General features: G+C 35.8%; 3 protein-coding genes across 3 annotated transcripts; all 3 read left to right on the top strand.

Moving 5' to 3' along the window:
- Positions 1-5,936: 5,936 nt before the first annotated feature.
- Positions 5,937-7,720, top strand: LOC130647208 (uncharacterized). Its single transcript, XM_057452982.1, has 3 exons — positions 5,937-6,467; positions 7,104-7,178; positions 7,285-7,720. Exons 1-3 carry the CDS (start codon positions 6,280-6,282, stop codon positions 7,370-7,372), a joined length of 351 nt encoding a protein of 116 aa, XP_057308965.1. The 5' UTR covers positions 5,937-6,279; the 3' UTR covers positions 7,373-7,720.
- A 9,242-nt stretch (positions 7,721-16,962) lies between these two features.
- LOC130647206 (uncharacterized) lies at positions 16,963-18,670 on the top strand. The gene is made up of 3 exons (XM_057452980.1): positions 16,963-17,494; positions 18,131-18,205; positions 18,312-18,670. The coding sequence occupies exons 1-3, from the start codon at positions 17,307-17,309 to the stop codon at positions 18,424-18,426; spliced, it is 378 nt and encodes a 125-aa protein (XP_057308963.1). The 5' UTR covers positions 16,963-17,306; the 3' UTR covers positions 18,427-18,670.
- LOC130648095 (uncharacterized) lies at positions 18,533-23,109 on the top strand. The gene is made up of 6 exons (XM_057454116.1): positions 18,533-18,727; positions 18,973-19,033; positions 19,174-19,520; positions 19,581-19,815; positions 19,882-20,508; positions 20,639-23,109. The coding sequence occupies exons 1-6, from the start codon at positions 18,533-18,535 to the stop codon at positions 23,107-23,109; spliced, it is 3,936 nt and encodes a 1,311-aa protein (XP_057310099.1).
- Positions 23,110-24,911: the final 1,802 nt, after the last annotated feature.

Genomic DNA, 24,911 nt, shown 5'->3' with positions numbered 1-24,911 from the left:
ATCTAAGATGAAAACCAAAATACATTGTGCCATTGTGTTATATTCTATATATGCAACAAGATAACTGTTATTATAGAAAAGCAACATAAAATAATAAACTGAATACTTTGGACTTTATGACTTAGGATACCTGGACTTTAAAGAAGATAACTAATTCAATAAGACATGTGTTTTTATTATTGTTTTATTGTATTCAGAGAGGGTCTTAATTATTGTAAAATACAAAATGGTCTCACCTGCTTAGTAATAAATAAATCCATCAAATCTTTCTTTATCGTCATGCGGTGTATTTTAGCAATGTGCTGTACTACGTCTGTAACATCAGAACTTGCGCTTGCATTATCCAAATTCAAAGGCTCATTCCCACTGGTTGCTATAGCTATTGATCATCATCAACACAGGAAGGTTCAAACAAATTGCCAAACAAGTTCAAGTTGCTATCTGCAATACAAGAAGCACTATACTCATTATTTTGGATGCAAATAATAATTGGTTTCCGATATAGCTGCAATTACAAACAGAACATATACGTCGCCTGCTAATTTCCTTTGGTACTATTATTGCATGGCAAAAGTTCTCAGTGAAAGTTTCAAGTAATCATTTTGTTTACTCAAAGTTTCCTGACCAGCTTCTTCATACCCGTTATCATGGTCATATGCTACAGATTTAGTTGATAAACAAACCAACACTTCCATAAAAATAGACCTTTCCTTTCAATGTATGCCCAAAGGTCTTCATCTTCATCTAATGTTTCCCCATTTGGACCACATAACGACTTCATGCACTCTGATTCTGCCTCCATGTAACTATTACAGTCATTTTGGTCAAAATACAACTTCAAAGCTTTGTATTTAAGCTCTTCAAAATTCAATGGTGTTCCAACTTCCACCTTGGTGAATCGATATCCACCGCCATCTTTGTGTTTTACTATTTCGTATCCTTCCTATCCTTCCGATCCTTATGTCGCTCCCATTTCACTTGTACTTTTTTGATCTTTCGAGGTGTGTAACTTTTCGAAGAGGATGATGAGGCCTTTCGACAAACTCTTGACAATAAATTGCCAAGACGAGTTTCTGTTTTCCGTTTTTTGTTAGCACTACTAGTGCTCGAAGAACTTGAACAACCGTCATCGGGGTTGTTTGCATTACAATAACTACTTGCTGTTGACTTTGAAGTATTCATCATGTACGATTCTACCTGGCTGCGTACAATTTGCTCCAGCACGGCGTCCATGTTTGTTTATAATTTAGTATCATTAATTTTACGGTAGCCGATAGAACCTTTCAAAAAAAGTTATAGAAGTTTCAAAGTTTTTAACAGAAGTTCGCAATTTTTTTTTTACAGAAGTTTTTTGAATTTTTCAATGAAAGTTTTTATTATTATGAATAGAAGTTTGCATGTTTTTCAATATTAGTTACTTCAATTATTTGTATAGGAGTTTTTGTTTTTTTAAACAGAAGTCTAAATTTTTTGAATAGAAGTCTCAATTTTTTTTGTAAGTGTGACCCTTCAGTGCCATCGTAGCTTTGTTTACATACGAAAATGTAGATTAGTGCCGAGGTCCCACGCAGTAATTATGTATTTTACAGAACAAACTGAAATCGGAGAATGGTGTATTGCGCCTTTGGATCAACTCCCGGAACCGTCCTAAGTTTAATTTCATATAAGACATAAAGTAATCCTTCCACTTACTCACCGTTAACAGGTTTAGCAATAACGTGGTTCAGACAAAAACAAATCTATTCTTGAAGATAAATTCACAATTAAGCACATTAAACGAGGCAAACGAAGCCTCGTATTACAAAGCTCCATATTTAGCATAACAAAAGAATCTCGATTAACATGTTTTATGGCATTCAAATCTTTAGAGACAACAAGGACACCGAGACAAAAAAAGATTTGCTCGATAAGTGTTTTTTTGTCTTGGTGGTACCAAACACATTTGTGTTATATCAGAGCCGTGTCGGAAGATCGATCAGAAGTCCCCCGCGAAGGAGAATGGGAAAAAAATTTCTAACAACACAAACACTATATACCCGCGGTCCACTAAATGTGCGCCCCTTCGGCGGGGCGCAATAAAGTATTGTTCATTGGATAATAAAACAATTTGTTGCACTGTTAGGATTCTTATTGGCTTAAATCTCATTTTAGCCTCGTTCTAACGAGGATTTGGGCTTTAGTCTGGATAAGTTTCAGGCGTCCAACCTGCCGCGCTATCTCTATCTATCTCTCTATCTATCTCCTCAGACGATTTTAAAGATTCCGCCTTCGCTGGCGGAAATCAAAGAAATTCGCGGGTATTAATTTTCGCGAATTTAACATCGCGAAATATTTCGTGGGCATTTAATTTCTAAAAAATGGTCAAAAAACGCGATATTGGCGAAAAAATGTACCCGCGAAAATTAGTACTCCTAAGGTACATCAACCTCGTTCCCCCAGCGCCTGCAGCTTCGTCCTCAGGGGGCATCTTGCATCTTTTCTAACATCGACGGTTCGTCTCGCCGTCCCGAGATAAAAAGAGACAACAAGCGCTGGGAACAAGGTTGCAGCGCCTGTTGTCTCTTTTTTTATCCCGGGCGGCTAGTCGCCGTCCGGATTTTAGAAAAGATACAAGATGCCACCAGGGACGAGGTTGAGCATACATATACCCAAAGTAGGGCTAATCTTTTGCTCCGATTTTGATTGAATATATAAAAACCGCCCCGTGTAGGGCTGACGATTCATGACTGACTTTGAACAGAAATATGACCCACTCAACGTGGGGCATTTTAATATTAGGGAACTTGCGCAAACTCAAATTTGACGGATGACGGTACCTTTAAAGATTGGGAATAGCGAATTGCTTTGGAAATAACATAGTCATAAGAAAAAAAGATAGTCTGGCGTCTCGGGGCCGTTTCTATTGTTCTCGCTAATCATGTTATCAAAATGGGGGTGGCCCGAGCGCCAGATGATGGATTTCAGTGTTCTGAGTGCGAAAAAGTATGCAAAAGTCAACGTGGTTTAACCAGGCATCGTAATGTAAAACACGCACCCACAAATACTGATTCTGCCATTGCTTCGACATCACAAAATGTGAAAAAGACCCCTGAAGAGTTGCTACATCCTCTATACTTCAAGAAATATGTAAACGCTAGTGCATTGAAGCTAGCAAAGGATGAATGTTACTCTGAGAAAACACGTGAAGAATTTGATGGCTACACAGTGACACTTGATGAGGCAAATGCATCATATGCTTCGTGATGTAATTGGTCAATTCAAGGGAAATGCTGAGAAATTTTATCCAAAATTTTACAAATGTATATCAGCAGATGAAGTCATCTTTCAGAAATTATCACGGAAATGTTCAGTTCTACTTGGTTGTGAGGTAGCAAATCATGTCTTGGCTCATATCACAGGTTCTGTGGCGCCGTAGATTAGTGGTTATAGCTCTCGTACTCTGTGCGGGAGACCGGGGTTCCATTCCTCTTGACGGCGATTCAACATGGGCGAGTGAATGTTACCATAGCCCCGGGTTAACCCAAGCCATGTGAGGGAAATTGGGAAGATGGCACACTGTGTGGGCCGTTGGATGTTGCCGGGAGTTGTCTAGTAGAGCGCGGGCTCTAACTGGGTCTGCGTAGCTCAAAATGAGCATTAAATACTCTAGGACTCTCCATCTACGCCATGGCCCCTCCTGGAAATAATAGACAGGGTTTATCCCTCGATATTTGTGAGGCTAGCCATGTAAAATATGCACATCTATCTATCTATCTATTGTGAAAGAAAACACCGTTGAATTTCCGAAACCATGTTACAGTGCCAAGGAAATCAATATCATAAAATATTTGAGTGGTTATGTCTTTTCCACAATGTACAGGCGATTGAGACGTTCAAAAGCTACACAGAGTATGTTGGGTGTTCAATGTTTGAACATACTTATAGTTGGCAAGCAATCGGCCGATGAAAGTTGCAAAAGTGATGTCCTAATAAAAGCTAAGGATAGAGGCGGTCTATGGAGTGTTACCCCAGAAGTTCATGCAATATTTACCGAAGTCGAAACATCATTTCGCGAATCAACAGCTAATTTTGGTAGACAAATAGACAGCAAAAAAATGGTATCAAAACTTATGGAAAATTCATACATTTTGTGTAATTTCAATAAATTGAGAAATATTTATGCTGAAAAAGTTGAAAAAGAAATAGCGTTGAATTTGTTGGATCACTTGATAACACTTTACATCCTTGTGCGAACGTTTTCTTTGGTGAAAGATAAAATTGAACTACATAAAATTGCCTCGAAAAAAAAGAAGACCAGATCACTTCGAACTGTGATAAAAAAATCATCTGTATCACTGGACAAAGGTCATTGAACCTCTTATACAAACTATAGCCACACACTTGAAAAAAGCATTATTATGGCAAATGGCATATAAACTTTATATTTTAGAAGGATACTGTGTCCCAGAATTTCATATCTATGGTAAGGCACTTATTTTTTATTGCTGTTGTATAGAAAAAATATGTTGAACTTCATCCCTATATATAGCAGATTTCGTGAATTTTGATTCTTTTCGCTTAAAATTTGGGAAGGAAGAAAATAATTTTTTCAATACAATGTTTCGCAAATGTTTTGAAAAGTCAAAATTATTTTTGGGGTTTTTCAGCTCTTGAAAGTTTATGTATCACACAAAAAAGATTTCTTCAATATTTTTCTAATTTTTCATTAATCGCTAAATTAAATCTCGTAAATTTCTGCCTAAGGTACTAAGATTACAGTAAAAAAGAAAATAAAGTAAGCTAATTTTATTATTGCCAAAAACCGTGAAACTGAAAAATTTGAAAACTTCAAAAAAATAAAGGCAAATAAAAATTTTTGAAAAAATACGTACCTTGCAAAAATAGTTCACATTGCAGCAACTTCATGAGCAAGATTAATACCAAAAATATGTTTTTTCAAATGTGTGGCTATAAAAATAGCCGTTTAATTAGTTCGTTGTGTACAAGTTAGTTCTTTTTGTTTCTTTTACGGCATGGAACAGTCTCAACATCTATTGTAGCGAGTATAGGGTCATCATTGCGGCAGTTACCAGCTATCGATCGAAATAATTTTGATGTACGAATTGTATTGTCGTTGTAACCAAAATCCCTAAGTGAAGGATTATCTTTACGGTGTCCAATTGACCGTTGCTGGCCAAAATAATTTTCAAGTGGATCTTGACAAAATCTTTCGGTAAATACATAAGGTACATTTTGAGATAGCAAGTATTTTATGAGCTCAATACTGAAGTAAACGGTCAATTGAAGTCCCTCATAGGTTTGCCAAGAAATAAACATATTCGCTCTAGCATTATCGGTATACTGAGCATCATTTCGGTCAGCGATAGAAATTTTCCAGTCGGTGAAGTATTTTAAGAAGGTATCAATCAACCATGTGAAACGTTCATCATCAAGGTTTTCATATGGTTTTAGAAATGGTTTTTGTTTTCTGACACATTCCACAGAATTGCTAACATTCATACAGTCAAAAAATTTGTCCAACATCCTGCAATATGTGGCCGTACCAATTGCATCCGGTGGACCATATGTCTGTAAAGCTTGAAATACAGATTCGCTCAACACTTGAGCTGCAAGTCGCACATTCATGACTGAAAAGGGTGTCAAAGAAATGTGTTCATTTGTAATTTTTGGTACCAAGTGTAACCCTCAATCTAAATCATCATGAAAAAGCTTTGAGATATGATTCCATGTCTTGTCGAAATCGCTTTTTCCAGCTGGCACTTTGAACAACGATAAACCCTTATACTCTGGTCGACGTGAGACTGAACAGCCGTAAATAGAACAATTAGCACCAGGCATAACAACTTTCAACGTATCAAATAACAATTTCGAAGTAAATTTCCAAAATAAAACCAATGTTAGCAAACAAAACTTTCGATTTCCCTAACGAACATGCTAGAAAACCGCCATTTTAGATTTTGATGCATTCGAGAAAATGGGCCCGAGTTTAGAAACGGCCACAAAACGATAGAACAATGGCCTATTGTTACTGTCCAGACTATCTTTTTTTCTTATGACTATGGAAATAACCACCCTGCATAACTTCCCCGCGCCGTATCCTTTTCTTGCCGACGAGAAACCATACGTAGGCACGTAAGATACAGTGGTTGTGACCAAGACTATTTATACAATCATTTCTTCTTAGGGTGAAAAAAATGTGCGGCAAATAAATGGTAAAGCAAAAATGAAACTGACAAGCATAAACAAAGTCAGAGAGAAAACTTCTTAAGCATAAGCAGGATGAAAAGAATTGTTATAAACAAAGATATACTGCAAAAATTATGCAAATCTCTACCGTCACCTGGCGAAAGTTCTAGAGACAACACAGGACAAAGTTTTTTTAAAACAAATTCAACTCCAACAGATTTTATAGTACATGGGAGTGATGGCAAAAAAGCTGTGGAAGAGTGGGATAAATTATGTGCGAGGTAGCTAGCTATAGCATAGTTGAATAGTGAGCCTTTTTATTATAGTATAGTTGAATAGTCTTTTTATTTAGTTAGGTAGCTACATATATATAGTAAAAAGAATAGTTTTAGCTATAGCTAGCTTGCTACATTTTAGCTGGCTAGCTTCTTGTTAGACAACACAAAGTTCCGACATGATTGAAAGGTCTTAGAGTAATTTAAACTGTGTAGCACAGCTATATGCTGACTGCATGATCTCTAGAAGTGGCCAAGTAAATCTCGCAGCGTGAAACAAGTGTACAACGTACTAAGTTCTTTTTATTTAGTCACTCAATATTATCATCAACCATGCAATTTCAAGAAAAGAACGAACCTACACAAAAGACAACAGAAAAACGGTAAAAGCTTAGCTTAAATAGCTTAAAAATTTAGCTTAATTTTAATAGGTAAAAAAACTAGATGGAATCACAATTTAGCTGTATTAGTATATTAAATAGTTTATATAATATATATATATATATATTTATTATAAAATCAGCCAAAAATATATATATATATATATATATATATATATTCAGTTTTTTTAAGAAAAAGGAAATTCATTTAGTTTGCTTTCCCAGTATATAAATCTTGCAATAAAAGTTTTTATATATTTAGTCAGACATTGGGATCATCGTGCACAATTACAAAACCAAAACAACAAAAAAACCCTATTATTTCATCAGAAAAAGGGTAAATATTATTAAATTGATCATATTTTAGCCTTAATAGTTATAAAGTTTGCTAGACTAGTAGATCTTGCAATAGGAATTAGTTGTAAAGATTTTTATATATTTAGTCAGACATTGGGATCATCAGGTAACATAACGAAATCAAAATTTCAACCGCCACAAAAACAACAACAAAAAAAAACACCATCAGTTTAACAGAAAAGGGGTAAATTATACTATTTAGCATTGATTAGTGTTCCAGTTCAAAAGGGTATATTTATTACAATTTATATATATTTGTGCTTCCTGTCTATAGGTCTAGGTGGCAAGAGGGTGACTTACTGATCCTGATGAAGGAGATATCAGTAAGAAACCCCTTTCAAACAAAGAAAGGATCAACGCAAAGAAGAATGGCATGGCAAGACATTGCAGAAAATTGCGAGAAGTCAAGCATAACAATTCCTGTTTCCGAAAGAGTGGTGAGAGAGAGGTTCCAGATAGTAAAAGACAAGTTTTTAAGAAAAATGAGGGCAGAAGAAAAAAGCAGTGGAATCACATGTACATACAGTGAGTTGGAGCAGTTGATGCAGGATTTAATTGATTTAGAGCGCGACTGTGAGAAAGAAGCAACTGAGAGTAAAAAAGAAAACACAGAACATGACAGCGAAAAAGCTATAAATATAAGGAAAAGGTGTATGGAAAGAATGGGAGATCCAGGAAAAAGAAAAAAAAACAAGGATAATGACAGGATGGATTTTTTAGAGAAAGAAATGAATCTATGATGAGAGATAGAGAGGAGGAAAGGAAGCTGAGAAAGGCGGAACTGCACTTAAGAAAGGAAGATACTGGTTTAATGAAAGACCAGCAGAAACTTTTTCAAGACTCATTACTGCAAATGCAAGCTCAACAGAGCCAAATGATGCTGTTGCTGTTACAGAAACTTGAAAAATAAAACGTTTATGTATTTTATAAAGAATTTATGAATTTGCTGTCCTTAAGCGTATAAATTAATGCAGGATAAATTTTTGCGATATTAATTTTTGCGATTAAACGTCCAAAAAAAATGAGTTTTACGGTCTCAGCAAGAAAATATACATTTGCCTCAATATTGTTTCTTAGAAGATTTGTGGCTATAAAAATAGCCGTTTTAATTTCAATCATCCAGATAAATACGCTTCTAATGTTGGGGGCTGGCAGTTAAAAAATGTTGATGTGCAAGAGCCATAAATACAGGTCCTTGCATTACTTAAGAGAGCAGATGCAATATACTGTTTTGAAACAGCACTTAAACCTATCTTTTGCATCTTTGAGTAGTCTGTAAATTTGAATCTTTCGATAACATCACCAAACACCCATTTAACTGACACCCTGACTGATGACATGCGCTCATTATAAACACGTTCTTCTTCCAATAGGGGATTTTTAAAACCTTTTTGTAGCTGCTCCCTATGAGGATATGCAGGGTCACCATAAACACATAAAACTGTGCCATCAGGAGCAATTGAATATCTTTGGAGAATATCCATAAAGCCAGATTGTGCAAGAAGGTAACAATCATGTCTCGAGCCTTCAATTGGACCAAACAAATTCGCCATGAGACCATTGGGAGTGGAAACAGATTGCATTTTGTAGCCATGGTTTCTTTTATGGCCACTGTACATGGCTTTCTGATCTGTACCTGGTTGAGCAATCCCCCTTAAAGTGCCATCAATAAAACCCCAACAGTTATCAAGTGGGGCACCTTTCGCGTGTATACAGTCTGCAAAATCTTCCAAAGCATCCTTTGACAACCACGCCTGATTGAATGATGTGAGAAGTCGTCCAAATCTATTGTGTATGATATCCAAAGTTCTGTTAAATATGTAGGACATATCAGGTACAGACCGCCCAAACCGCGGAATAAGATCTGAAAACCTACATGGAAAGGCAAGGCGACGCAAAGTCAAACGTAAGGCCTCCATTGGGTCTATGGTCAACCGATTTTCGGTTTTAACTCTTTCACCTGACAACCCTAGGGCATCACACAAACGTAACAAATCTGTCTTTCTAAATCTAAAATCTGCCCAACATTCATCATCTGACCATTTATCAAGAGAAAATTTATCTTGCTCCCAATAGGGAAACACAGGATTTTTCTTTTTATTTCGTGTTTCGTCAAGAAAAAAAAAATATTCTTCTTCATCAATGAAACTAGATATAGGCATGGAGACCATTTGCTTCACAATATGTTTATAATACGTTTGCAATGTTAGAATCTAAAGATATATATATATACAATGATAAGTAGGATGAACCAAACGTATAAAACATAATAATGGAAACAGTACATAATAGTGTAAACAGTACATAATAGTTCTCTATCTCCCCCCAGTCATCGTGGCAACAGAGATGACGAAAGTGTAGAGATCGGGGAATGTCATGACAATTCGTAGTCCTTCAACTTGCATGGCTGTCGTCGAGCCCTGGTGGATCTACGAGGCGGCAGAAGGCCCGAAGGGGCCGGGCACGGCTCTACTGGTGGTTCGGAATCCAATGGGATGTTAGGTGATTTCGGCTCCTGGTGGACCGATCGCGCGGTCGGCGGATCATCTGAGGGTAGGGGACCCGTTGAGGGCATGGGCGTATCGGATGATGTAGGCTGCAGACAGGTGTGACCAGTTGTAGCCGGAATTGGTTGTGGTACATTCTGTGTGTCCAAAATAGAGACTGGTGGTGTTGGCTGATTGGCCATTTCGGTCAGCGATAGAAATTTTCCAGTCGGTGAAGTATTTTAAGAAGGTATCAATCAACCATGTGAAACGTTCATCATCAAGGTTTTCATATGGTTTTAGAAATGGTTTTTGTTTTCTGACACATTCCACAGAATTGCTAACATTCATACAGTCAAAAAATTTGTCCAACATCCTGCAATATGTGGCCGTACCAATTGCATCCGGTGGACCATATGTCTGTAAAGCTTGAAATACAGATTCGCTCAACACTTGAGCTGCAAGTCGCACATTCATGACTGAAAAGGGTGTCAAAGAAATGTGTTCATTTGTAATTTTTGGTACCAAGTGTAACCCTCAATCTAAATCATCATGAAAAAGCTTTGAGATATGATTCCATGTCTTGTCGAAATCGCTTTTTCCAGCTGGCACTTTGAACAACGATAAACCCTTATACTCTGGTCGACGTGAGACTGAACAGCCGTAAATAGAACAATTAGCACCAGGCATAACAGTTATGTTACCTGATGATCCCAATGTCTGACTAAATATATAAAAATCTTTACAACTAATTCCTATTGCAAGATCTACTAGTCTAGCAAACTTTATAACTATTAAGGCTAAAATATGATCAATTTAATAATATTTACCCTTTTTCTGATGAAATAATAGGGTTTTTTTGTTGTTTTGGTTTTGTAATTGTGCACGATGATCCCAATGTCTGACTAAATATATAAAAACTTTTATTGCAAGATTTATATACTGGGAAAGCAAACTAAATGAATTTCCTTTTTCTTAAAAAAACTGAATATATATATATATATATATATATATATATTTTTGGCTGATTTTATAATAAATATATATATATATATATTATATTAACTATTTAATATACTAATACAGCTAAATTGTGATTCCATCTAGTTTTTTTACCTATTAAAATTAAGCTAAATTTTTAAGCTATTTAAGCTAAGCTTTTACCGTTTTTCTGTTGTCTTTTGTGTAGGTTCGTTCTTTTCTTGAAATTGCATGGTTGATGATAATATTGAGTGACTAAATAAAAAGAACTTAGTACGTTGTACACTTGTTTCACGCTGCGAGATTTACTTGGCCACTTCTAGAGATCATGCAGTCAGCATATAGCTGTGCTACACAGTTTAAATTACTCTAAGACCTTTCAATCATGTCGGAACTTTGTGTTGTCTAACAAGAAGCTAGCCAGCTAAAATGTAGCAAGCTAGCTATAGCTAAAACTATTCTTTTTACTATATATATGTAGCTACCTAACTAAATAAAAAGACTATTCAACTATACTATAATAAAAAGGCTCACTATTCAACTATGCTATAGCTAGCTACCTCGCACATAATTTATCCCACTCTTCCACAGCTTTTTTGCCATCACTCCCATGTACTATAAAATCTGTTGGAGTTGAATTTGTTTTAAAAAAACTTTGTCCTGTGTTGTCTCTAGAACTTTCGCCAGGTGACGGTAGAGATTTGCATAATTTTTGCAGTATATCTTTGTTTATAACAATTCTTTTCATCCTGCTTATGCTTAAGAAGTTTTCTCTCTGACTTTGTTTATGCTTGTCAGTTTCATTTTTGCTTTACCATTTATTTGCCGCACATTTTTTTCACCCTAAGAAGAAATGATTGTATAAATAGTCTTGGTCACAACCACTGTATCTTACGTGCCTACGTATGGTTTCTCGTCGGCAAGAAAAGGATACGGCGCGGGGAAGTTATGCAGGGTGGTTATTTCCATAGTCATAAGAAAAAAAGATAGTCTGGACAGTAACAATAGGCCATTGTTCTATCGTTTTGTGGCCGTTTCTAAACTCGGGCCCATTTTCTCGAATGCATCAAAATCTAAAATGGCGGTTTTCTAGCATGTTCGTTAGGGAAATCGAAAGTTTTGTTTGCTAACATTGGTTTTATTTTGGAAATTTACTTCGAAATTGTTATTTGATACGTTGAAAGTTGTTATGCCTGGTGCTAATTGTTCTATTTACGGCTGTTCAGTCTCACGTCGACCAGAGTATAAGGGTTTATCGTTGTTCAAAGTGCCAGCTGGAAAAAGCGATTTCGACAAGACATGGAATCATATCTCAAAGCTTTTTCATGATGATTTAGATTGAGGGTTACACTTGGTACCAAAAATTACAAATGAACACATTTCTTTGACACCCTTTTCAGTCATGAATGTGCGACTTGCAGCTCAAGTGTTGAGCGAATCTGTATTTCAAGCTTTACAGACATATGGTCCACCGGATGCAATTGGTACGGCCACATATTGCAGGATGTTGGACAAATTTTTTGACTGTATGAATGTTAGCAATTCTGTGGAATGTGTCAGAAAACAAAAACCATTTCTAAAACCATATGAAAACCTTGATGATGAACGTTTCACATGGTTGATTGATACCTTCTTAAAATACTTCACCGACTGGAAAATTTCTATCGCTGACCGAAATGATGCTCAGTATACCGATAATGCTAGAGCGAATATGTTTATTTCTTGGCAAACCTATGAGGGACTTCAATTGACCGTTTACTTCAGTATTGAGCTCATAAAATACTTGCTATCTCAAAATGTACCTTATGTATTTACCGAAAGATTTTGTCAAGATCCACTTGAAAATTATTTTGGCCAGCAACGGTCAATTGGACACCGTAAAGATAATCCTTCACTTAGGGATTTTGGTTACAACGACAATACAATTCGTACATCAAAATTATTTCGATCGATAGCTGGTAACTGCCGCAATGATGACCCTATACTCGCTACAATAGATGTTGAGACTGTTCCATATATATGTAGCTACCTAACTAAATAAAAAGACTATTCAACTATACTATAATAAAAAGGCTCACTATTCAACTATGCTATAGCTAGCTACCTCGCACATAATTTATCCCACTCTTCCACAGCTTTTTTGCCATCACTCCCATGTACTATAAAATCTGTTGGAGTTGAATTTGTTTTAAAAAAACTTTGTCCTGTGTTGTCTCTAGAACTTTCGCCAGGTGACGGTAGAGATTTGCATAATTTTTGCAGTATATCTTTGTTTATAACAATTCTTTTCATCCTGCTTATGCTTAAGAAGTTTTCTCTCTGACTTTGTTTATGCTTGTCAGTTTCATTTTTGCTTTACCATTTATTTGCCGCACATTTTTTTCACCCTAAGAAGAAATGATTGTATAAATAGTCTTGGTCACAACCACTGTATCTTACGTGCCTACGTATGGTTTCTCGTCGGCAAGAAAAGGATACGGCGCGGGGAAGTTATGCAGGGTGGTTATTTCCATAGTCATAAGAAAAAAAGATAGTCTGGACAGTAACAATAGGCCATTGTTCTATCGTTTTGTGGCCGTTTCTAAACTCGGGCCCATTTTCTCGAATGCATCAAAATCTAAAATGGCGGTTTTCTAGCATGTTCGTTAGGGAAATCGAAAGTTTTGTTTGCTAACATTGGTTTTATTTTGGAAATTTACTTCGAAATTGTTATTTGATACGTTGAAAGTTGTTATGCCTGGTGCTAATTGTTCTATTTACGGCTGTTCAGTCTCACGTCGACCAGAGTATAAGGGTTTATCGTTGTTCAAAGTGCCAGCTGGAAAAAGCGATTTCGACAAGACATGGAATCATATCTCAAAGCTTTTTCATGATGATTTAGATTGAGGGTTACACTTGGTACCAAAAATTACAAATGAACACATTTCTTTGACACCCTTTTCAGTCATGAATGTGCGACTTGCAGCTCAAGTGTTGAGCGAATCTGTATTTCAAGCTTTACAGACATATGGTCCACCGGATGCAATTGGTACGGCCACATATTGCAGGATGTTGGACAAATTTTTTGACTGTATGAATGTTAGCAATTCTGTGGAATGTGTCAGAAAACAAAAACCATTTCTAAAACCATATGAAAACCTTGATGATGAACGTTTCACATGGTTGATTGATACCTTCTTAAAATACTTCACCGACTGGAAAATTTCTATCGCTGACCGAAATGGCCAATCAGCCAACACCACCAGTCTCTATTTTGGACACACAGAATGTACCACAACCAATTCCGGCTACAACTGGTCACACCTGTCTGCAGCCTACATCATCCGATACGCCCATGCCCTCAACGGGTCCCCTACCCTCAGATGATCCGCCGACCGCGCGATCGGTCCACCAGGAGCCGAAATCACCTAACATCCCATTGGATTCCGAACCACCAGTAGAGCCGTGCCCGGCCCCTTCGGGCCTTCTGCCGCCTCGTAGATCCACCAGGGCTCGACGACAGCCATGCAAGTTGAAGGACTACGAATTGTCATGACATTCCCCGATCTCTACACTTTCGTCATCTCTGTTGCCACGATGACTGGGGGGAGATCCCCCTTAAAGTGCCATCAATAAAACCCCAACAGTTATCAAGTGGGGCACCTTTCGCGTGTATACAGTCTGCAAAATCTTCCAAAGCATCCTTTGACAACCACGCCTGATTGAATGATGTGAGAAGTCGTCCAAATCTATTGTGTATGATATCCAAAGTTCTGTTAAATATGTAGGACATATCAGGTACAGACCGCCCAAACCGCGGAATAAGATCTGAAAACCTACATGGAAAGGCAAGGCGACGCAAAGTCAAACGTAAGGCCTCCATTGGGTCTATGGTCAACCGATTTTCGGTTTTAACTCTTTCACCTGACAACCCTAGGGCATCACACAAACGTAACAAATCTGTCTTTCTAAATCTAAAATCTGCCCAACATTCATCATCTGACCATTTATCAAGAGAAAATTTATCTTGCTCCCAATAGGGAAACACAGGATTTTTCTTTTTATTTCGTGTTTCGTCAAGAAAAAAAAAATATTCTTCTTCATCAATGAAACTAGATATAGGCATGGAGACCATTTGCTTCACAATATGTTTATAATACGTTTGCAATGTTAGAATCTAAAGATATATATATATACAATGATAAGTAGGATGAACCAAACGTATAAAACATAATAATGGAAACAGTACATAATAGTGTAAACAGTACATAATAGTTCTCTATCTCCCCCCAGTCATCGTGGCAACAGAGATGACGAAAGTGTAGAGATCGGGGAATGTCATGACAATTCGTAGTCCTTCAACTTGCATGGCTGACGTCGAGCCCTGGTGGATCTACGAGGCGGCAGAAGGCCCGAAGGGGCCGGGCACGGCTCTACTGGTGGTTCGGAATCCAATGGGATGTTAGGTGATTTCGGCTCCTGGTGGACCGATCGCGCGGTCGGCGGATCATCTGAGGGTAGGGGACCCGTTGAGGGCATGGGCGTATCGGATGATGTAGGCTGCAGACAGGTGTGACCAGTTGTAGCCGGAATTGGTTGTGGTACATTCTGTGTGTCCAAAATAGAGACTGGTGGTGTTGGCTGACGAACAGGGACATACTTCCGGAGGAACTTGCGATTACGAAGCGTTACTCTGCCGGAACCATCTGTACGTACGACATACTGGTCATATTGCTTGACTTCTACCACGGAACTGGTCTTGTCCCATTTCCGGGGATTAGGACCGATTTGGTTTTGGATCCTGACGCGATCACCTACCAGAAGCGGGGGGAGTCGTCGTGTATGTTCAGACAACCTCTCCGCAACCTTCATGTGGCGGTTTCGGAGGGCCCCTTCCCTGTCCCGCAGGGTGCTCTGCCAGGTTGGGTGCGGTTTATATTTGCCGGGAAGGATCGGTATAAAATCCTTGATTGGTCTACCAAACAAACACATGGCTGGGGACATCGTGGTATCCTGGTTTGGCGTGATGGAGGGGGACTTATTGAATACGTCAAAAAAGGGCTGATTTGTAAGCAATTATCGAACCTTGAGCCAAAGAAAAATGAAGTTATTTGTTCTGAGATTACAGTGAGAAATAAAAAATGGGCCATTTTTAGTGTATATAGACCACCAGAATCTTCTAACTTAAGTAACTTTTTCATTGAGATAGAACGCTCACTTGATTTGGCTTTCAAAACTTATGATAATGTTGTAGTCATGGGCGATATAAATATTGATTGTGATGACTCAAGTTCGACAGGTTTTGACAGTTTTGAAACTTTTTGCGAAACCTACAAATTAAAAAATTTAATAAAGCAAAAAACATGTTTCACAAATACTCGTGCATCACGAATAGATGTGTTTTTAACAAATAAACATGCATGTTTCCATAATTCTAAATCTTTTGAAACTGGAATTAGTGACCATCACCATATGATTTCTACTTTTATGAAGACTTTGTAACCAAAATCCCTAAGTGAAGGATTATCTTTACGGTGTCCAATTGACCGTTGCTGGCCAAAATAATTTTCAAGTGGATCTTGACAAAATCTTTCGGTAAATACATAAGGTACATTTTGAGATAGCAAGTATTTTATGAGCTCAATACTGAAGTAAACGGTCAATTGAAGTCCCTCATAGGTTTGCCAAGAAATAAACATATTCGCTCTAGCATTATCGGTATACTGAGCATCATTTCGGTCAGCGATAGAAATTTTCCAGTCGGTGAAGTATTTTAAGAAGGTATCAATCAACCATGTGAAACGTTCATCATCAAGGTTTTCATATGGTTTTAGAAATGGTTTTTGTTTTCTGACACATTCCACAGAATTGCTAACATTCATACAGTCAAAAAATTTGTCCAACATCCTGCAATATGTGGCCGTACCAATTGCATCCGGTGGACCATATGTCTGTAAAGCTTGAAATACAGATTCGCTCAACACTTGAGCTGCAAGTCGCACATTCATGACTGAAAAGGGTGTCAAAGAAATGTGTTCATTTGTAATTTTTGGTACCAAGTGTAACCCTCAATCTAAATCATCATGAAAAAGCTTTGAGATATGATTCCATGTCTTGTCGAAATCGCTTTTTCCAGCTGGCACTTTGAACAACGATAAACCCTTATACTCTGGTCGACGTGAGACTGAACAGCCGTAAATAGAACAATTAGCACCAGGCATAACAACTTTCAACGTATCAAATAACAATTTCGAAGTAAATTTCCAAAATAAAACCAATGTTAGCAAACAAAACTTTCGATTTCCCTAACGAACATGCTAGAAAACCGCCATTTTAGATTTTGATGCATTCGAGAAAATGGGCCCGAGTTTAGAAACGGCCACAAAACGATAGAACAATGGCCTATTGTTACTGTCCAGACTATCTTTTTTTCTTATGACTATGGAAATAACCACCCTGCATAACTTCCCCGCGCCGTATCCTTTTCTTGCCGACGAGAAACCATACGTAGGCACGTAAGATACAGTGGTTGTGACCAAGACTATTTATACAATCATTTCTTCTTAGGGTGAAAAAAATGTGCGGCAAATAAATGGTAAAGCAAAAATGAAACTGACAAGCATAAACAAAGTCAGAGAGAAAACTTCTTAAGCATAAGCAGGATGAAAAGAATTGTTATAAACAAAGATATACTGCAAACATTATGCAAATCTCTACCGTCACCTGGCGAAAGTTCTAGAGACAACACAGGACAAAGTTTTTTTAAAACAAATTCAACTCCAACAGATTTTATAGTACATGGGAGTGATGGCAAAAAAGCTGTGGAAGAGTGGGATAAATTATGTGCGAGGTAGCTAGCTATAGCATAGTTGAATAGTGAGCCTTTTTATTATAGTATAGTTGAATAGTCTTTTTATTTAGTTAGGTAGCTACATATATATAGTAAAAAGAATAGTTTTAGCTATAGCTAGCTTGCTACATTTTAGCTGGCTAGCTTCTTGTTAGACAACACAAAGTTCCGACATGATTGAAAGGTCTTAGAGTAATTTAAACTGTGTAGCACAGCTATATGCTGACTGCATGATCTCTAGAAGTGGCCAAGTAAATCTCGCAGCGTGAAACAAGTGTACAACGTACTAAGTTCTTTTTATTTAGTCACTCAATATTATCATCAACCATGCAATTTCAAGAAAAGAACGAACCTACACAAAAGACAACAGAAAAACGGTAAAAGCTTAGCTTAAATAGCTTAAAAATTTAGCTTAATTTTAATAGGTAAAAAAACTAGATGGAATCACAATTTAGCTGTATTAGTATATTAAATAGTTTATATAATATATATATATATATATTTATTATAAAATCAGCCAAAAATATATATATATATATATATATATATATATTCAGTTTTTTTAAGAAAAAGGAAATTCATTTAGTTTGCTTTCCCAGTATATAAATCTTGCAATAAAAGTTTTTATATATTTAGTCAGACATTGGGATCATCGTGCACAATTACAAAACCAAAACAACAAAAAAACCCTATTATTTCATCAGAAAAAGGGTAAATATTATTAAATTGATCATATTTTAGCCTTAATAGTTATATAGTTTGCTAGACTAGTAGATCTTGCAATAGGAATTAGTTGTAAAGATTTTTATATATTTAGTCAGACATTGGGATCATCAGGTAACATAACGAAATCAAAATTTCAACCGCCACAAAAACAACAACAAAAAAAACACCATCAGTTTAACAGAAAAGGGGTAAATTATACTATTTAGCATTGATTAGTGTTCCAGTTCAAAAGGGTATATTTATTACAATTTATATATATTTGTGCTTCCTGTCTATAGGTCTAGGTGGCAAGAGGGTGACTTACTGATCCTGATGAAGGAGATATCAGTAAGAAACCCCTTTCAAACAAAGAAAGGATCAACGCAAAGAAGAATGGCATGGCAAGACATTGCAGAAAATTGCGAGAAGTCAAGCATAACAATTCCTGTTTCCGAAAGAGTGGTGAGAGAGAGGTTCATACAATCATTGATATCTGCGAACATGACAACTGCACAGGCCTATCACCGGGTATGTATGGGTATTTTCTATTGTAACCATAGAAACGATAACAAGCATGACAACTGTAAAAGGAACTTGTTATTTGAAATTTACTAGAGAATTTTTGATCATTCATTGTATTTTTATTTGAAATATTTTTTGTTTTGTTTCCTGATAGTAGATTGTTACTGCAATTTGTTGATATGTGCATCAAAATTGCTATTGCTTTGCTGTGGAGATGTATAAACTAATCCAGGACCTACTTTTTCATCAAGTCTGTTATTGGTTCATTTAATCAAGGTGATCCCAGGTTTGGTGAAACTGCTGGTGTACAGTGTATGTGCAATTCCCTATCAGCTATTTGTTGGTGAACTATAAAAAAAAATTCAATTTGGAAGGGATTTGACTTGGACAGCATTTTAGAATTTATGCATCTATGTTGAAGAAAAAGCGAGTTAAATATCAAAATAAAATAGGCACCCAAGAGCATGATGCCATGTTGAAACAGCAACGAGATAAATATCAAAGCGAAATGGGCACCCAAGAGCACAAAGCCAAATTGAAACAGAAGCGAGATTCACAACGAGATAAATATCAAAGCAAAATAGGTAGTCCTGAACATCTGAAAAAGTTAAAGCGAAATTGTGATTTCCATCAAATACAAAAATCTCAGGAAATGAGCACGTTGAAAAGAATTGAAAATTTTAAAAAGGCTATAATAGAAGGACCAGTATTTATATGTATTGTATGCAATCCCTGTCTTTATAGAAAATCTGTAGTTGTCTTTTATAATGATAATTACAAAATTGACACAACTGACCTTGTATGTTATGTTTCAAGCAGTGATGGGAGTGCTTATATTTGTTTGACTTGCCATTAAAAGTTGCTGAAATCTGAAATTCCTGCACAGGCTGTTTGTAACAAGTTAGACATGTTTGATTCTCCTGATGAATTAGAAACACTTAATAGGTTGGAAAAGACCATTATTGCTAGACGAATATTGTTCAAAAAGATAACAATTATGCCGAAAGGTCAATCTCCTAAGCTAAAAGGAACTATTTGCAATGTCCCTATTAATTGTCAAACTATTGTTAGTACACTTCCACATGGAGCTGACAGTAACGGTATAGTTATGATCAAATTGAAGCGTAAACTTTCATTTCGTGGACATGTATAATTTGAAGCTGTCAACCCACAGTCGGTGAAATTGGCTTTGCTTTACTTGAAACAGAACAACCCATTGTATTCTGATATAACCATTGATGAAAACTTGATTCCGTCTTCACTGGTAGATTTACGTGACCCTGTAGAAACAGAATGTACTTCAGAAAGCAATGATCATGAACTTGAAGAAGTTGAAAATCCACTAAATGCTAATAGGTTTAATGCAAATGAAAGTATGATGTTGTCAAATGTACCACAAGCCGAGGATATTAGCATAGCACCAGGAGAAGGTGAAATACCATTTTCAATGATGAATGATCAATTTTGTGAGGAATTAGCTCATCCTTATCTTTTCCCAACTGGTAAGTTTAGCTACAAAGTTGAACGTGATATCAAGCTTAGTCCAACAAAGTATTTTAATCAGCGGCTGTTGAATTATAAACAAAAATTTGCCTCAAACTCTGATTACATTTTTTATGTGTTGTCCACTCTGCAACAACTCAATATGAGTAGTCAAATCAATATTGCTGTGAAAAAGGTTAAGACAGATTCTCTCACAGCTGGTATGTTGTCCAAAAATTTCTCTGAAACAGTGCAGTCTTGTATTGCTGAAGATAAAGGTTTTCAATTTATGAGTCCTATCAAAGGTACCCCAGCATATTGGAAGCGATTTCTCTCGGAAGTTCTAGCAATGGTTAAGCAACTCGGTCTCCCAACATTTTTTTATGACATTGAGCTGTGCGGATTTAAGATGGAATGAATTGATTTCTATCATAGCAAAATTGAATAGTGAGAATCTGACTGATGAGGAAATAATCAACCTAACATACTTTGAAAGATGTAGATTTTTGAACTTGAATCCTGTTCTACTTGCCAGGCATTTTCAGTATCGTGTTGAGCTTTTTTTTAAGGAAATTGTAGTTGATGGACCTCTTGGTAAGGTTAAATACTGTGCAATTCGTGTAGAGTTTCAGATTCGTGGAAGTCCTCATATTCATTCCTTTTTGTGGGTGTTGAATGCTCCTGTTTTGACTGAAAACAATATTGATAAATACATACAATTCGTAGATGCAATTATTAAAGCATATGAACCAGATCGTGAACATGAACGTGAATTATTTGACTTAGTAACAACTTATCAGGTGCACTCTCATTCTAAATCTTGTCGAAAGTATACAAATGAAACATGTCGGTATCATTTTGGTCGTTTTTTTTCCGAAAGGACTATTGTTGCTTTGCCTCTGTCAAAAGATATAGATCCAGATGAACGTAGTGAAATTTTAAAGAATAAGGAAGTCATATTGAATAAGGTTAAAGACTATATTGACACAGAGTTGAATCCAAAAAAGAAAAATATTTTGAATTCCAATCAAGAGAATTTCGAGATTACTCCAACAATATCAGAAATATTAGATGAACTTGATATTCCAGAAAGTGAATATTATAATGCTTTGAGTATTTCTAATGGTAACGACTTTCAACTTTATTTGAAGAGGCCGCCTGATTCGTGTTTCATAAATAATTACTTTGATGAAGGTCTTCTAGCATGGGAAGCAAATATTGATATTCAACCTGTCTTCAACCACTACAAGGCTGTGACATATATGTGTGCATATTTCTTAAAATGTGAAGATGAGACTTCTCAGGCCATGAAACAAGCAGCGAAAGAAGCTTTCAATTCAAATAAATCCTATACTGAGCAAATGAAATTGATTGCAAAGGTTTTCACTACAAAAAGGGAATGTTCTGTTCAAGAAGCTGTATATTTAATAATGCCAGAACTTTGGCTCAGGAAAACATTTCCAAAAGTTGTATTTGCCAACACCAACCTCCCAGAAAAGCGCTATAGAATGTGTCGCAGTAAACATGAAATTGATGAACTTCCTGAAGATAGTACTGACATGTTTAAAAGAAATATGCTAAATCGGTATGTCGATAGACCCAACCCAACATTTGCAAAAGGAGAATATGCCATTCTTGATCAATTTTGCTACGCACAATTTCTTGCAAATTATTACCTTGCTGGAAGGTTTGATGATGAAAATGATAGCCAGCCAACTGTATTACGTGATGACAACATAGAAAGGAACCATATAACAAATTGGTTCCCTGCAATATTGCCATTAATGTCATCCAATGAAAAATTGAAGTGTCGTAAAGTTAAACAAGTGTTACGATTATATACACCAAATAAACATAAATACCCTGAGTTATATGCACATCATTTGCTAATGTTATACTATCCATTTCGAAATGAATGTGACTTGAAATCTGCTTCTGACAGTTATGTTGAAAAACTCAACGAACCTGGTGTATTATCAATCATAAATAAACATAAGCAAACATTTGAGCCATTTAGTGATCTAATTGACACTGCCTTATCAAACTTGCGTACAGACTTGCTTACAAATCAAGATGCTTTTACTGCTCATGAAAATGATGAAGTTCAAGATGAAATGATTGAAACAATAGATGAGATTGTGGATGATGAAAATGTTGTTTTTGACAGTGAAATCAATGTTTCAACAAATAATTCAGAATTCCTGAGCAATGCAGAATTGAATCCCATGATTTCATCCTTGAATTACAAACAAAGACAAGTGTTCGATTTAGTATATGACTGGGCTTGCAGGTATATAAAAAACTTATCGGCAATAAGAAAAATAGAAGTTACACCATTGTATATTTTTTTGACTGGCGCTGGTGGCTGCGGAAAGTCACATCTAATTAAAACCATATATCAAGCAATGTCCAAGGTACTTTCATATAAATCTAAGGACCTGAACAAACCCAAAGTTTTTCTTGTGGCTCCTACTAGTGTTGCTGCAATTAATATCAATGGTACTACTATTCATACAGCTTTTGGAATACCTGTTGGTCATTTTGGAAAGAATTTGCCACGTTTAAATGACAAAAGGAGGAGTACTTTACGGAACAAACTTAGTGAGCTGAAGGCCATTATTGTTGATGAAATTTCTATGGTATCAAACTTGCAGTTATTTTATATTCATCTACGTTTAATTGAAATATTTGCATGTCGTGATGAGATTCCATTTGCCGGCATTACAGTGATAGCATGTGGTGATTTATATCAACTGCCACCTGTTCAACAACGACCTGTGTATGCTGATTATAAAAGTGACTGGCTCAACTTGGTGCATCTATGGAAGCTTTTCGAATTTGCTGAGCTTACAGAGGTAATGAGACAAAAAGGTGATAATGTATTAATAGATTTACTAGTCGATTAGGCCCGTGGAAAAATCCACTTGGCAGAAAAACAATTGAAAAGTTCTGTCATTTGAATTTTGATGACATCAGCAAATATTTCAGTATATTGAATATGCCTTTTACTAAAAAAATAATCTGAAAATGCATAAAAAGAAAGTCATAATTTAACAAAAAAGTTCTTAAAATCTAACACAAAATATCAAATGTCAAATCGCATGAAATCCTCCTAACAAAACTTCAGACAAAATATGAAAAACAACGGCGTGCAAGGTGTAAAATCTAGTTAGTAGAAAGTTACAACATTGACAGTCACAACCCAGACAGTTACGACAACAATAATAATAATGTCAGAAATAACACATATCTCAAATATGTATACATCTTATTATGTGATTATGTTGAAAACCTTCAATATTTTAATCTTAAGTGTCGAAAAGAAAGGCTTGCAACAGTAAGCACAGATCTATGAAATAAGTTCTTTACGCATTTTAAACATTGTCTTTTCCCTAAATGCTTATACAACAATACAACCTGAACAATATCAAAAAGCCAAACTTAAACAAACACAAAACACCTAAAAACAAAAAGTTAAACTTTGAAAAATCATTTATTCGGTTGCATACCATCCTCTCCCGCAAAAATATGCACAAAATGTAAAAATTAACCGGTTAACAAAACAATTTTTTGTCTAATGATCCGTACTGACTTTACCAAACATTTTAACCTGAAATATCGAAAAAGCAATGAGCAAGGAGTAAATTTCAAATCAACAAAAATCATTATTTTGAAAACATTGTATATATATATATGGTCCTTCCTCACAAAAGTTTACAATAAATGTAGAACACAAAGGTTTATGAGGAGCAAATCGAAATATGAACAAAAATCAGTTCAATTGGCATGTTCTATATTGTCTTCAGCCATAAAATCTTCCACAAAATTGATATGAAACCCATCAAATTCAACTGAGAAAAAGCAGTCATTTAAATGCATACAAAAATACAACTTGTAGAATATCAAATTATTATTTTTAGTATATATAATTGCATATGGTCCTCCCTCACAACAGTTAAATTTTTGCACTAAATTTGCAACACAAAATACAAATTCTAAATAAATCCTATAGTTTTCCTCAAAAGTTTAATCAAAATATAAAAGATGAGAGGTGAACGACAAAATCAAAGTTTGCAGAATTTAATTATTTTGGTATATATATGTCTATTGATATATGCCCTTTATAACAATATTTCAATCCAAAATGTGAAAAAGAAAAACAGTTTGCAACAAAATCAGTTATTCTGATGATATTGCATACACTTTTTCTCCACAAAAGTGTAAAAAAGAATGGTTGTAGGAAATACTTCTGATTCAACAAAAATCAGTATTTGCATCTTGTACTCATTAAATATTACCCAAAATTTCAAAAAACTGTGATTTGGAACGCATCAAATTTATAAATAGAGAGGGATCAGTCATTTCGGTATGTTGTACAGAGTCCTGCGCGGTAAGAATTTATACAAAATATAAAAAAAACACAAGTTTTTTCGGTGTTGTACTCCCTCAAAAAAGTTGAAACTTTTCTTAATTGAGACAAAATGCCATAAACAAAAACATTTTAGTCAGAACATCTAGAACAAAAAAATCACTACACTTAAGGAACCAGAATTACTACATGTTAAATAAAAATCGTTTCGTCATATTGCATGTAACCGATGTATATAAGTTTAGTTACACAAAATGTGAAAAATACATTATTTGCATACACAAATTGTGAAAAATACATTATTTGCTTAAAAACAGTCCTTAAACTCTTCTTAAATAT

The sequence above is a fragment of the Hydractinia symbiolongicarpus genome, chromosome 6 (genome assembly GCF_029227915.1).
Source record: "Hydractinia symbiolongicarpus strain clone_291-10 chromosome 6, HSymV2.1, whole genome shotgun sequence".
In the NCBI taxonomy this organism is placed as follows: Eukaryota; Metazoa; Cnidaria; class Hydrozoa; order Anthoathecata; family Hydractiniidae; genus Hydractinia; species Hydractinia symbiolongicarpus.
This window is presented reverse-complemented; position numbering and strand designations above follow the sequence as displayed.